This window comes from Callospermophilus lateralis, unplaced genomic scaffold (assembly GCF_048772815.1).
Source record: "Callospermophilus lateralis isolate mCalLat2 unplaced genomic scaffold, mCalLat2.hap1 Scaffold_7548, whole genome shotgun sequence".
NCBI classification, from domain to species: domain Eukaryota; kingdom Metazoa; phylum Chordata; class Mammalia; order Rodentia; family Sciuridae; genus Callospermophilus; species Callospermophilus lateralis.
The window spans coordinates 6,053-19,015 of NW_027515557.1; the positions used below are offsets into that span (position 1 = coordinate 6,053).

Consider the following 12,963-nt stretch of genomic DNA (forward strand, 5'->3'; position numbering starts at 1 on the left):
TTCTTACCCCTCAATATTTAATAAGTTCATTCACAAAGTACCTAGTTTTACAATCTTTACAACCTGAATATTCAATCCAATAGTTATTCTGAAACTGTGAAGTCATCTATATTATTATCATCGTTTTACTTTGGTGATAGTTTAATTTTTTAAAGAAAGTGATCCCAAAGAAAAATTATCATTGATGTTAATGATACTTTTTTCCTGTAGCTTGCCCAGTTTCGACAAAGAAGAGCTCGATTGGATGGACAAAACCCTCATAAGAAGCCAAAAAAGAAGAAAACCTCAAGCAGTAAAAATGATGTTCATGGCTTGAATATTGATCAATCAAAGAGTGAGGAGATGTTCATAAATAGTTCTCAGGGTGTTGGATCAGCTGCAATGCCTGAATCCACAATAATGAGAACTCTAAACAATGAAGAAATGCTTAAGCATGAGCAGGTCTTTTGTGTTGATGTAAGTATTCATCCAGATTTTAAAACATTCTACCTCTAACTAGAAAGTAGTGGCAGTGAAAAGTCATTAACATCCACCTGAGGGAAGCTTGACAAAGTCATTGACTTTTTAGCATCAAGAACTGATGATTCTTTTAAAGAACTTGAACTTTTCTGATGGCATGTTAAGGATTTACTTTTATTTAAAAGAGTTACATCAATTAGAGGAATGGTGTCTTTGATGCTTTTGGCTTACAGATGACATCTACTATATATGTAAAAGTTCTTGGTACTTTTGTATTTATAACAATGCCTTGTGATAAATTTTATATGCATTATTATAAGTCATTATAATTCATAATGAAATGAAATTTTTAAAGGTTTGGATAATTTTTACTCGTTTTTAATAGTATTTTTGTGAATTTTCTATCATTGTTACTAACAGCAATGTCTTAGTAAAGCAGATTTTTTTTTTTGGTAAAGTATGATATTTAGCAGGGGAAAAATGTCATAATTGTAATCATGTTTTACTTTTGTTGTAGACAGAAAGTGAGATTTCAACCACAGCAGATGATTGCACTTCGGAGGTAAGACTAACATATCCCAATTAAAAATGTCATAAATAAAATTGATATTTTTTTGAAATTATTGATTGTTTGTGCTTTATTTCTTATAAATTTATATGCTTCTGTATATATTTAATATAATTTAAGGTAACATAATATAATATAAATAGATTGAAAAACTGAAAATTATATTTTACTGCTGTATCTTTTTCCAGTGGTTAGCTAAAGTCTTAACTGTTTGAATTGCTTAATCCTTAATTATATAGCAGCCCTAATTTGGTTTTTAGGAAAGTGAGTCTGAATTTCTAGGATCCATGACCATTTTAAGATAGCCATTTAGCACAGTAAAAATTTTATAATTTGTATGATTTTTATAGTAATGCTTTTTACAAATGTTTGAATACTAGTGTGTGTGTGTGTGTGTGTGTGTGTGTGTGTGTGTGTATATACACACACACATACATTTATATATATAAATGTTTATTGGAATTAATGTTGCTGTAGTGTTGTGCGTGTGTGTGTGTGTGCATGTGTGTTACTGGGCATTGAACTCAGGGCCTTGTACATGCTAGGAAAGCACTTTGTCACCAAGCTACATTCCCAGCCATTTTTAAGTTTTTTTTAAGATAGATTCTCACTAAGTTGCCCAGGCTGTCTTTGAACTTGTGATCCTCCTGTCTCAGCTTCCTGAGAAGATGGGATTAACGGTGTGCATCACCATGCCTGACAATGATGATTTTTATTTTAGGTGATAAACTATAAAATAGGCATTGGTCTCTTAAGAAATACCTGCCTTCTTTATATGTTTGCAATAAGTATCACTTTGTTATCTTATTCTTTTTAGATATGATTGTCATTTCTTTGCTCCCAGATTTAGAGTACATGGAAAATTATTCTTTACTCTGAATGTTTAAGCAACTTAGTATATTTCATAAGTCTGAATTTATTGTAGGCTTCTAATAGAAAAACTATGTCCTTTTTTTAAGAGAGAGAGAGAGAGAGAGAGAGAGAGAGAGAGAGAGAGAGAATGAATATGATTTTTTTTTGTAGATGGACACAACATGATGCCTTTATTTTATTATTATTTTTTAATGTGGTGCTGAAAATCAAACCCAGGTCCTACCCATGCTAGGCAAGCACTCTACCGCTGAGCCACAATCCCAGCTCGAAAAACTATGTTCTTAAATTAACATATTACAGTTTTTATTTTTGTTGTTTGAGTGTGGGTGTGTGTTTGTTACTGGGGATTGAACCCAGGGGCGCTCTACCACTGAGCTACATTCCCAGCTGTTTTTATTTGAAACTGACTTGCTAAGTTGCTCAGGCTAGCCTTGTACTTGCAAAACAGAATTATCTCAACTTTATCCATGGTGTGGTTCTCTGAGGACCTGCCTCTGAACATCTGCCAAGAAAATGCTCCAGCAGAGCAAAATCTTGAAAGTCATTCACAAAGACATTTTTAAAATTTGCCTTGAGCTTTTTTCTGAGCTGGCACAAAATAAAGAAAACTACAGGGAAAAAAGTCAGAGGCATTCTCTTAAAATCTCTAAAACCTGGAAGCTCTGAGGACTCCCAATAACTACTGATGCCTTTCTGAGCTGTTTGACTATCATACCTCCCAGTCTGGAGGTAAGATCACTTTTCTGTCAAAAATGTCTTTTGCCTGAAGGAGACTCAGGTCTCATCACTGATGAGAGCAAAGATCAGATATCAACTCTGCTTTTGTGGAGTGGAGAAACAGGGCTTTCAGGTTGTATATTGATGAGTATTGTATGCTGTAGCTTGGGGAATTTGGTGGGAAGGCCTGCAACTAACTAAAGATGAGGATGAGAAGAATGAAATGGAGGAGAGTGAGGTGAAGTTTGAGAACTCTTCTGCAAACTTATGAAAAAAATCTTAGATAAGAAGTTGAGAATCTTAGTTATGAAGGTTTTGACAATCCTCCAGTAGGCTGTCTTCAACCTGCTGCATTGTGACTAGCACTCAGGGATGAACAGCGAACTCAGAGCAGATCATAACAGTCCAGGCACTTCAAGACAACTACAATCGGCAACATGATGGCCAGAAAGTACTTGGAGATAGATCCTAACCAACTCATTGTGGGGCATTATAAATATGTTTAAACTGAATTAGAGGAGAACTAACTGAATATTTGCTATAGAGGTATTAGATATAACTATTATACTGGATAAATAATTTATGTAATACTGATAACATGATATTTGACATGATCTTTGATGATATTTACAAATATTCATTTTATTACACTGTTACTTCAAAATAGAAATTTTAGTGTGTACTACAATCAGAATGTGTCATTTCTGAGTCATGAAAAAGTAATTGAAATTTAGAAGTATTATAATTTGAAAATTATCACAAGTGACTTTATATCTAGAATTAGTATTCCTACATTCTTGTGGTTTTTCACCAATTACAATAATGTGTTAACAAAAGTTGTTTTTTTGCCTTCCATTTAGCTTTATTTCTCAGAGATTATTCTTAGAATAAAAGTAGAGCAATCAAACTGATTTTTTAAAAGTCTCTTAGTTAGGACCCTCCCCCCCCTTTTTTTTATTTGGCAGTTGTGGGTATTGGGCCTTGCACATGCTAGGCAGATGCTCTACAACTGGGCTACATCTTCAGTCCTAGGATTTTTACTTTTTAATGTGTCATGCCTCATACAGACTTAATCCTAACATTCTGACTAGACATTCTGACTAGTCTGTCCTACATATTTCAATGTTAACAATTTCATTCTCCTGGGTTCTATTAACATAGAATTGTGAAGGCTTAAGATATGGGCAGGAATGTGGGCAGGAATGAAGTTGGTTTTTGTACTCTTAGTGGTAAAAAGGCAACTAAATGATTAATTGATAAGAAATTAATTTCCCACTCCTTAAACCCTATGTACATATTCTATCATCCTCCTTTCTCTTACTACAAAATATCTGTTCTACAGACAAGTGGTGATATGTTAAAGAAAGCCCCCACATCTGTCTGGATTGGCATGACTAGCAGTAGTACTATCCCCAGAGGAAAGTTCTTAGGGGAGTGTTCTTTACCTCTTTATTTCCCTTTGCTTGCTTACTAGCCTTTAATTAAATTTATACCAGTAAATGGTTTTATTTGAAAATAAATGAGGCTTAATTTAAAAAATATTTTTAGGTAATTTTAAGGAAGCATTTTGTAAAAGAAGATCTAGTAACTTGAAGCTTTTAGTTATCTTTCTAAAGACTAAATAGGAACTGCACTTAGAACTTCAGTTAACTTAAATGAAAGTGTCTTTTGCATTGTAAGAACTTAGATGTTTGAGGAATGATTGACATTTGATATGCCTCTTAGATACTTCAGTTAAATATAATTACCATATTTGTTTTGCTATTAAGGCATTTTCCCTAGATGTAAAAGATACACAGTTAGTAGAAATATTATTGTTAGGTAAATAAAATTTGGTCTATCATAATATATCAGGAAATTGTTTTTATACAGGTAAATGATTGCTGTAATGTGGTGAAAACAGGAAAGCCTACCAATTTATTAATGGTACAGTTTTCTTTGTACTTCTTCCCTGTGTCTATTTAAAAATTCTACAAAGTCTTATCATGTGTATTTTTGCAGAAATTTAACCTGCAGTTACACCCTACTTTTTTTAACCCTGATATGGTTTTATGTTAATTAGATTCTCAATTATAACTAGACTGACAGCTGGATACGTTCCATTTATCTTTAGTTGGAACTATAATCTAATTGCATTAAACAAAAGGGAGGAATTTAAGGTATGAATACAGGCTTGTTTATAGAACTTAAGGGCAGAAATAGAATCAGAACTCTGAGAGAAATTGAAACTAGAGTTTGAAAAGTCATCAAGAATCCAGGAAGAACTTTCAGTCCACATTTTTCTCTGCCTGTCTGCCTGTCTTATTTCTCCTATTTTCTCAGCTTTATAATGTGAAAGGTAAATTCTTTGGCTCATTACCAAAAGTGCACATGACCTATCAGCATGTTGACAGCATGGAAACATGTTGACTGAGATTGTAAGCCTATGAAGTGAGCATAGTTTCCAGAGAACCCCTGTGGGCTGAGGGTACAATAAAGTGTCACTTCAAAATTTAATATTTTAAATATTTTCTTTCTATTTTCAAGTTACAGGCTAGTGAAACTCTACGAAACAGCACTCACAGTAACACAGCTGCAGATTTACTGCAAGCCAAACAACAGATTCTCACTCATCAACAACAGGTTGAAGAACAAGACCATCTATTAGAAGATTATCAAAAAAAGAAAGAAGACTTCAAAATGCAAATTAATTTCTTACAGGAGAAAATTAAAGTATATGAAATGGTATGTGTATCTTAAGGAAGTCAACCTACTTGTAGCAGCTTTGTAATTAACTTTAAAGTTTTTAATGAAGGTGTTTATCTTTTTTTAAGCATATGCACCCAAAATTTCATAATTCAGACAAACTCTTTGAGTATATAAAATATTTCAAAAACATTGAGAATTTCGTAGTAATAGTTTTAAAGATGATACTACTCATTACTCTGCTCCTTAAAAGTGATCTGCCTATGCTAAACTAAAGTCTCAGGAGAATCTATTTTTATAACTAGGATCTTTATCCTTTTTCCTCCAACTAAATGTATTTCTTTTTATTTTAGCCATGATTATAAAATTCTGAACAAGAAATTTTGTAAATTTAAATTAGAAAAAAATGTGGTTGATTCTTTTTATTCACTTGAGTTATATTCCAGTTTGGGGGAATTATTTAGTCAATAAGTGCTCCTGGTAGGAAATGTATCACATGGATTGTAATCTTTAATCTTAAAAGCAATTCATGCTAGCAGATTCCATTTTTTTGTTTGTTTTTTTGAGAAGTTAAAGTTTAGATGTGATTATCCTGAAGCTGCCCCATTAACAGGTGCCAGAGTTGAAATTCTGAGCTCCTTGCACTACATTGCACTCTGATCCTTGCCATCTCTGTCCTCTTTTTTGCTCTGTGAGAGCTGAAACAAGGCAGTGTGATCACCGTGTTTGAATGTAGCTGAACATGATTTTACAGTAACTCAAATTTCTTGCCATCACTCTGTGTGTGTCTACAAATGTCTATGAAAGCACCATTGGTATGGATTTGTGGGTTTCAAATAAATTTGAGCAAGTAGGCAAATACAGAATCTGGGAATAATGAAGATGGAGAATACATATAATACAGCATATTTTATAAATTTAGCAGATTCTACAGGAAGTTGAGAAATTACCAAGACAAGAATATTGTTTGGATAACAAAAGCATTAACTAGCACTTATTAAGTACTTACTCTATAACAGGCAGTATTCAAAGCCTCTTACACATATTAATGCATTGAATCATCACTACAACCCCATGAGATAAGGGTACTTTTATCATTTACAAATGATGGTACCAAGACAATGCAAGATGAAGGAAATAATCCAGGTGCAGAAGTGATGTATTGATAGAGCCAAATTTCAAAGCTCAGTTATCTGACTCCAGAGACTCCTCTTTGAAAAATAGGAAATGTACAAATTAAAATTATGAGAAGGGCATGCTTTTCAACTAAGGTAATTTAAAGATTATGCAAGTGTTTACAGAATACCTATTCTGTAGTAACCCTTGCAAAAGATATACGACGGACCTTAAGATGTCCCCTTTCTTCACTGAACCCATGGAGAGGTGTGGCATGTACACAAGTTACCACAAAATAAAAAGTAAGTGCAGGTAACAAGTGTTATGAATGTTTTGACGAGGTCTGATTTATGAGGAAAAGATTCAGGGTAGACATCAGCAGGGAGGTAATATTTGAGATAGATCTATAAATTGGAATAATGTGTTATTTATATTTTGTTTACCCATAAATTGGCATAATATATGGAACATAATATATGGAACAGCTATTCAATACCTATTTGGTAATCAAGAGAATTGTTTATGAATTCATGACAAATAGAGATAGGCAGGATATTCTTTGTGGGGTGTGGAGTGGGCATAAAGACCCAGGCTGAAATGTTGAAAATGTATAGGGAGCAAAAAGTAATTTACTTAGAAAGCAATAGGCTTTGGAAGTGTCTTTCTGGAGGGTAAGAGTAGAAAGACAATCGAGGCCTAAGTTGAAAGTGCCCGGATCTAGGATTTTATTATTTCTTATTGTCACTAGCCAGTATAATTTCAGATAATCTAAAATTTCTGTAATTCATTTTAGTAATGAAAATAAACTGTTTATTTGAATGTTAGCAATAATACTTTTATTGTTCTTATTATTATATTTTAATTTCTCAGTTTTCAAAAAATTTAATCCCTTTGAGAAGTAGTTCTGTCAGAGCAGCTGAAGTAACTATATTGATAGTCAAAGGATCATTATCCTAATCCTCCAAACCTCCTGTGTTATAGTAGTGACAAACAGGAAGTATATTATTCCCCACTCTTTCAGGTGTAGTTCTAAAAATAGAGGTTTCCTTGACTGAAGGGCTCTCAGTTTTGTAACATAGAACAAGTGATTTAAAACCATGTAATTTGAAAAAAGCTAAACAAAGAAAACTGTGAATTTGTGGTGTTTAATAGTTGAATGAAGAATTATGGTTATCATATTAGGTGTTGGACAGTATTGAATTAAGTTATTTTCTTTTATGAGGAGTGTTCCTTTCATCTTATAGAAAATCAGGAAATAAAATTATAACAGATTTTTATATCAATGTTTACATTTTTCAAAACTAGTTATTATTTAACAGTTTAGCTAAAATTGACCATCATGAACTGATTTTACTTTTTAAAAAAATTTGTTAGTTGTAGATGGACAAGATATCTTTATGTATTCATTTATTTTTATGTGGTGCTGAGAATTGAACCCAGTGCCTCATGTGTGTGAGGCAAACACTCTACCTCTGAGACCCAGCCTCAGTCCTGATTTTACATTTTATATAGGTTCCAAATGATTTATAAATTTCTTTCTGGTATATGAATATATTTGTATAAAGCTCAGTAAAAATAAAATACCTTAATTATTTTATTTTAACCTCAAACACATTCTGGGAGATAGAGGAAATTTATCTTTATTGTACAGATAGAAATACCAGGATTAATAGATTACACTAATTTACTAATGTTGCATTCTAGTGTAGAAATTAAGAAGGCTCAGCACTTGATAATAGCATATGATGTAATTGGAAAAGGAATATGTGACACTCAGACAACAGCTCATAGTCTCACTCAAGAGGCTGCACAAGATAACCTTGGTTTATGTAGTGCAAAATTTGGCCTTTATTTGTTAGGCTCAGAAGTCATATTTTTTTTTTCTTGAGCTATATCAGAGGTTAATTAGTTCAAGAGGTTAATGTTTAAGTCTAAATATAAGACTGTGAATTTACAATGAGAAATAATTATCACAAACTTCAGATTTTAAGCTCATTTGATTTTATATTCTTTCTATGGACAGATGAATTTTAAAAGTCAGGTAATAATTTAAAAAGTTGTTTATTAAGTATTAGATGAAAGGGTGTTGGAGGAATCAGATGTTCAGTGGCATGAGGTTGAGATAACTTGTTACATCCATCTCAGAGTAGTAATGTTCATGTCTGTAGACTAAACTTCTTAAATGCTCCTTGCTGTAACTCCCAATATTGTTTTCTGCATTCATATGGTTTTTCGAGAGGGATCAGACTTCTCAAAGGTTGATGGTGTGTTGGTCTTCTTCCAAGAACTATACTCAATTGATCAATGCCTACATTTTCTTTGTACATTCATTCAAGGCACCCAGAAGTCCTTGTTTGGCAAGGACTCGTGTCTCCTTAACATAACTTTACTTCCTTACCTATATTTTCATCAGTTATATGGATTTCACTTATTTCCTTGGCTTTGGGACTATAGCTCTTAACTGTTTAATGAATATGCGTTAATATGTCTTGTCTTAGCCTAATCTCCAGTTCCAAAGATAGGAACTGGGGAAAATTATCTGATGGTCTTTTATCTTTCTGTTTGAACTGTGGGTCTAAGCCCAAGTTGGTATGCTGTAAATATACAGTAGTGGTCTTAGGTGTCACTTGATGTTCAGTCACTTAAGCATTGCATATCCCTAAATTTCTGATTCACTTAAAACCCCAGGAATGAAGTTAAGGAAGACTTAAAGGAATCCACTTTAGTTCTTGTTGTTGTTCTCATTTTATAGCACTTGTCCATGAAATACCTTCAAATCACTAGAATCCAGGGGAGGACCGGTATTTATTTATTTTTTGTTTCTTATGAGAATCCAGGGGAGGACCGGTTTTTATATTTTTGTGTCTTCTGAGAGTGTCTAGATAGTATGTAGTACTATAACTAGCCATCAGAAATACTTATATTTAGAATATTGACCAGTTAATAAGAAAAATGAAAATGTGATAGTTTATATAGATATTTTAATCAGACTGGATTTTGTTTTGTTTTGCTTTTTTGGTGGTGCTAGAGATCAAACCCAAGGCCTCACACATGCTAGGCAAATTAGATTGCATTTTTAAATTTAAATATTTAATCACAGCACAATGTAAGATAAATTTCTTCCCAAGAAGGGTAAAACTGTTATATTGTTTGCTCATATGTACTGTCAGGTAGATAAGTCCTAGGTCTTCTTGTACTGGGAAAAATTGGGGGGGGGGGCAGGTCCAACAGTTGTTTTTTATAGAATTTTATAAAAAGGAGACACCCATAAGAAGTTGCCAGAAGCTAAAAATGTCATTCTTATATTTTCATTTTCTTTTCTTTCTAAAGGAACAAGATGAAGTAGAAAAGTCAAATAAAAAAGAATTACAAGAAAAGGAGGCGATCATCCAGGCATTAAATATAAGAATAATAGAAGAAGAAAAAAAGAATCTTGAGCTAAAGGATCAAGTCACAGCCACTGAAAAATTAATGAGAGAATTACAAGAACAAATTGCAAGTATGAAATTAGAGCTGGCTAATTCTAAGCAAAAAGAAAGACAATGTTCTGAAGAAATAAAACAATTAATGGGTACAGTTGAAGACCTTCAGAAAAGACGTCATTACACAGATAGCCAGTTTGAATCTGATGTGGTACAGAAAATGGTGGAACAAGAAATGCAGAAAAGATTAGAACAACTCCGAGCAGAAATGGATGAAATGTATGGGCAGCAGATAGTACAGATGAAACAAGAGTTAATAAAGCAACACATGTCACAGATAGAGGAACTTAAAGCACAACATAAGGAAGAAATTGAGAGTGTCTTAAAATCACATTTAAATATTACAATTAATGAAGATCAAATAAAGTTAATGAACGTGGCAATAAATGAACTGAATATGAAATTACAAGATGCTAATGCGCAAAAGGAAAAACTCCAAGAAGAACTAGGAATAATTTCAGGAGAAAAATCTACTCTGCAGAGACAACTTGATGACCTTTTTGAAGAATTGAACTTTTTAAGGGACCAAATTCAGAGAGCTAGAATGATAATAGCTGAACAAGAAAGTCAACTGAATGAAGCACATAAGTCCCTTAGTACAGTGGAAGCTTTAAAAGCTGAGATAGTTCTGGCATCTGAATCTAGGAAAGAACTAGAGTTAAAACATGAAGCAGAAGTTACAGATTACAAGATAAAACTTGAAATGTTGGAAAAAGGAAAAAATGCTGCATTAGACAGAATGGCTGAATCACAAGAAGCTGAATTAGAGAGGCTGAGAACACAGCTCCTATTTAGTCATGAAGAAGAACTTTCGAAACTAAAAGATGATTTAGAAGTTGAACATCGAATAAATATTGAAAAACTTAAAGATAGCTTAGGCATTCACTATAAACAGAAGATAGATGGCTTACAAAATGAAATGAGTCAAAAGATGGAAACAATGCAATTTGAAAAAGATAATTTGATAACTAAGCAGAATCAGTTGGTTTTGGAAATTTCAAAACTAAAAGATTTACAGAAGTCCATCATGGATTCAAAATCAGAAGAAATGACCCTTCAGGTGCATGAACTCCAAAAGGAAATTGAAATATTAAGACAAGAAAAAAAAGAAAAAGGTACGCTTGAACAAGAAGTTCAGGAATTACAACTTAAAATTGAATTATTGGAGAAACAAATAAAGGAAAAAGAGGATGACCTTAAAGAAAAATTTTCACAACTTGAAGCAGAAAATAACATTCTTAAAAATGAGAAAAAAGCTTTTGAGGACATGTTGAAAATTTATGTTCCTGCTGAACAAGAAGAAAAATTGATTTTCATTGACTCCAGCAAGTCCATATCCAAAGATTGCAGCTGGCAAAAACAAATGGAAATGCTTACAAAAGAGAATGAGGCCCTCAAGCAACAGTGTATTCAGCTAAATGAAGAAATTGAAAATCAAAGAAGTACATTTTCATTTGCTGAAAAAAATTTTGAAGCTAACTATCAAGAGTTACAGGAGGAGTATACTTGCCTTCTCAAGGTAAAAGATGATTTAGAAGACAGTAAAAACAAACAAGAATTAGAGTATAAAAGTAAACTTAAAGCACTTAATGAAGAGCTTCATTTACAAAGAATAAATCCAGCTACAATCAAAGTGAAAAGTGCCATGCTTGATAATGACAAAGCTTTTGTCACAGAGGCATTAGAAATCTGTGAAGTTGTTGAGAAAGATACAACAGAACTTATGGAAAAACTTGAGGTAACCAAGCGAGAAAAGCTAGAATTGTCAGAGAAACTGTCTGATCTCTCTGAACAATTAAAACAGAAACATGGTGAGGTTAATTTTCTCAGTGAAGAAGTCAAATCTTTAAAGCAAGAAAAAGAGAAAATTCTATTGAGGTTTCAAGAGCTAGAACTCCTAATTAACCATCATAGAGCAGAAAATATAAACATATGTGATGTTCATTTAAGTTCTTTACAAGATGGAATAGTAACTATTATAAACAAGGATTCTCAAGGATCATTATCTAATGTAGGTGAAGATTTTGGAGAAGAATCAAAAACAGTAGTGGAAGAGAAAATTTCTTTTGAAAATGTGGCTATTAGAAGAGAAAGCAAGCAAGAACAGTTATTTTCACCATCAGTAACAAATGAGTCCTCACCTGGGACAGATCAATCAAGTGAAAACGATAAACTCCATCAGGAACTTTATGTACTTAAATCAGAACAGGTATATTTACTTATTTACATATGGTATAGCACAGTGAAAATGTATATTTCATGCTAAAAAGAGTTTTCACCTTCTTAAAACAAATTTATAAAAGAAAATGAAAGTGAATCATGTAATTCTCATTTTGATCTATCATTTATCATTTAATTTTCCTATTTTTTTCTTAAACTGCTTTTCTTTTAGCTAATCTACTATATATTCTGCTCAGGAAATAAAGCAATATTTTCTTTGTAAAGACAATAATTTAAATAATATTGTTTAGAATCTCAACTTTACAAAAGTTATTGATTTTATAACTTAGTATTTTGTTGCAATTTCAAAGACTTTTAGAGTTTTTATTTCATACTGGTCTTTTTCAAGGTTCCACAATTGTAAACAAACTCTTGAGTGTTTTAGAACCTTATGCAGTTGTTCAATAGTTATAAATTCTTTTTCCTTTTTGCAAGAAAAACACTTAAGCCCTAGAGTTTTTTGAGTCTTATACCTGAGGAGGAAAAAAAATAGTATTAATTCTCTGTACAGCTAAAGAAATAAAACACATAAAATAATAGGTTATTTCCTTTTATGTCAGCTATTCATATTAGAAATAACAGAAAAGTCTGATGTGTATCTTCAGTATGATAATGCTAAATAAACTTTTTATAATTAAAAACATCTTTTAGCTGTAGATGGACATTTTACCTTTATTTTATTTATTTATAATATGGTGCTGAGAATTTAACCCAGTGCTTTACACATGCTAGTCAAGCTCTCTACCACTGAGCCACAACTGTAGCCTGCTAAATAAACTTATGTGTTTCTAAAACTTAGGTAATAAATATCTTTTGCAGATATAAGAGTTTAGTGTTGAAAGA

The 12,963-nt window shown here is 32.4% G+C and overlaps 1 protein-coding gene across 1 annotated transcript in view; it reads left to right on the forward strand.

The window, feature by feature from the left end:
• Window positions 1-210: 210 nt before the first annotated feature.
• The window catches only part of LOC143386530 (A-kinase anchor protein 9-like), a gene marked incomplete at both ends in the record, with an annotated part of 65,622 nt that continues 52,869 nt past the window's right edge, over window positions 211-12,963 (forward strand). Inside the window, 5 exon segments of the mRNA XM_077108440.1 lie at window positions 211-456; window positions 977-1,021; window positions 4,490-4,543; window positions 5,144-5,341; window positions 9,749-12,109. Coding sequence (XP_076964555.1) covers window positions 211-456; window positions 977-1,021; window positions 4,490-4,543; window positions 5,144-5,341; window positions 9,749-12,109 — 2,904 coding nt within the window.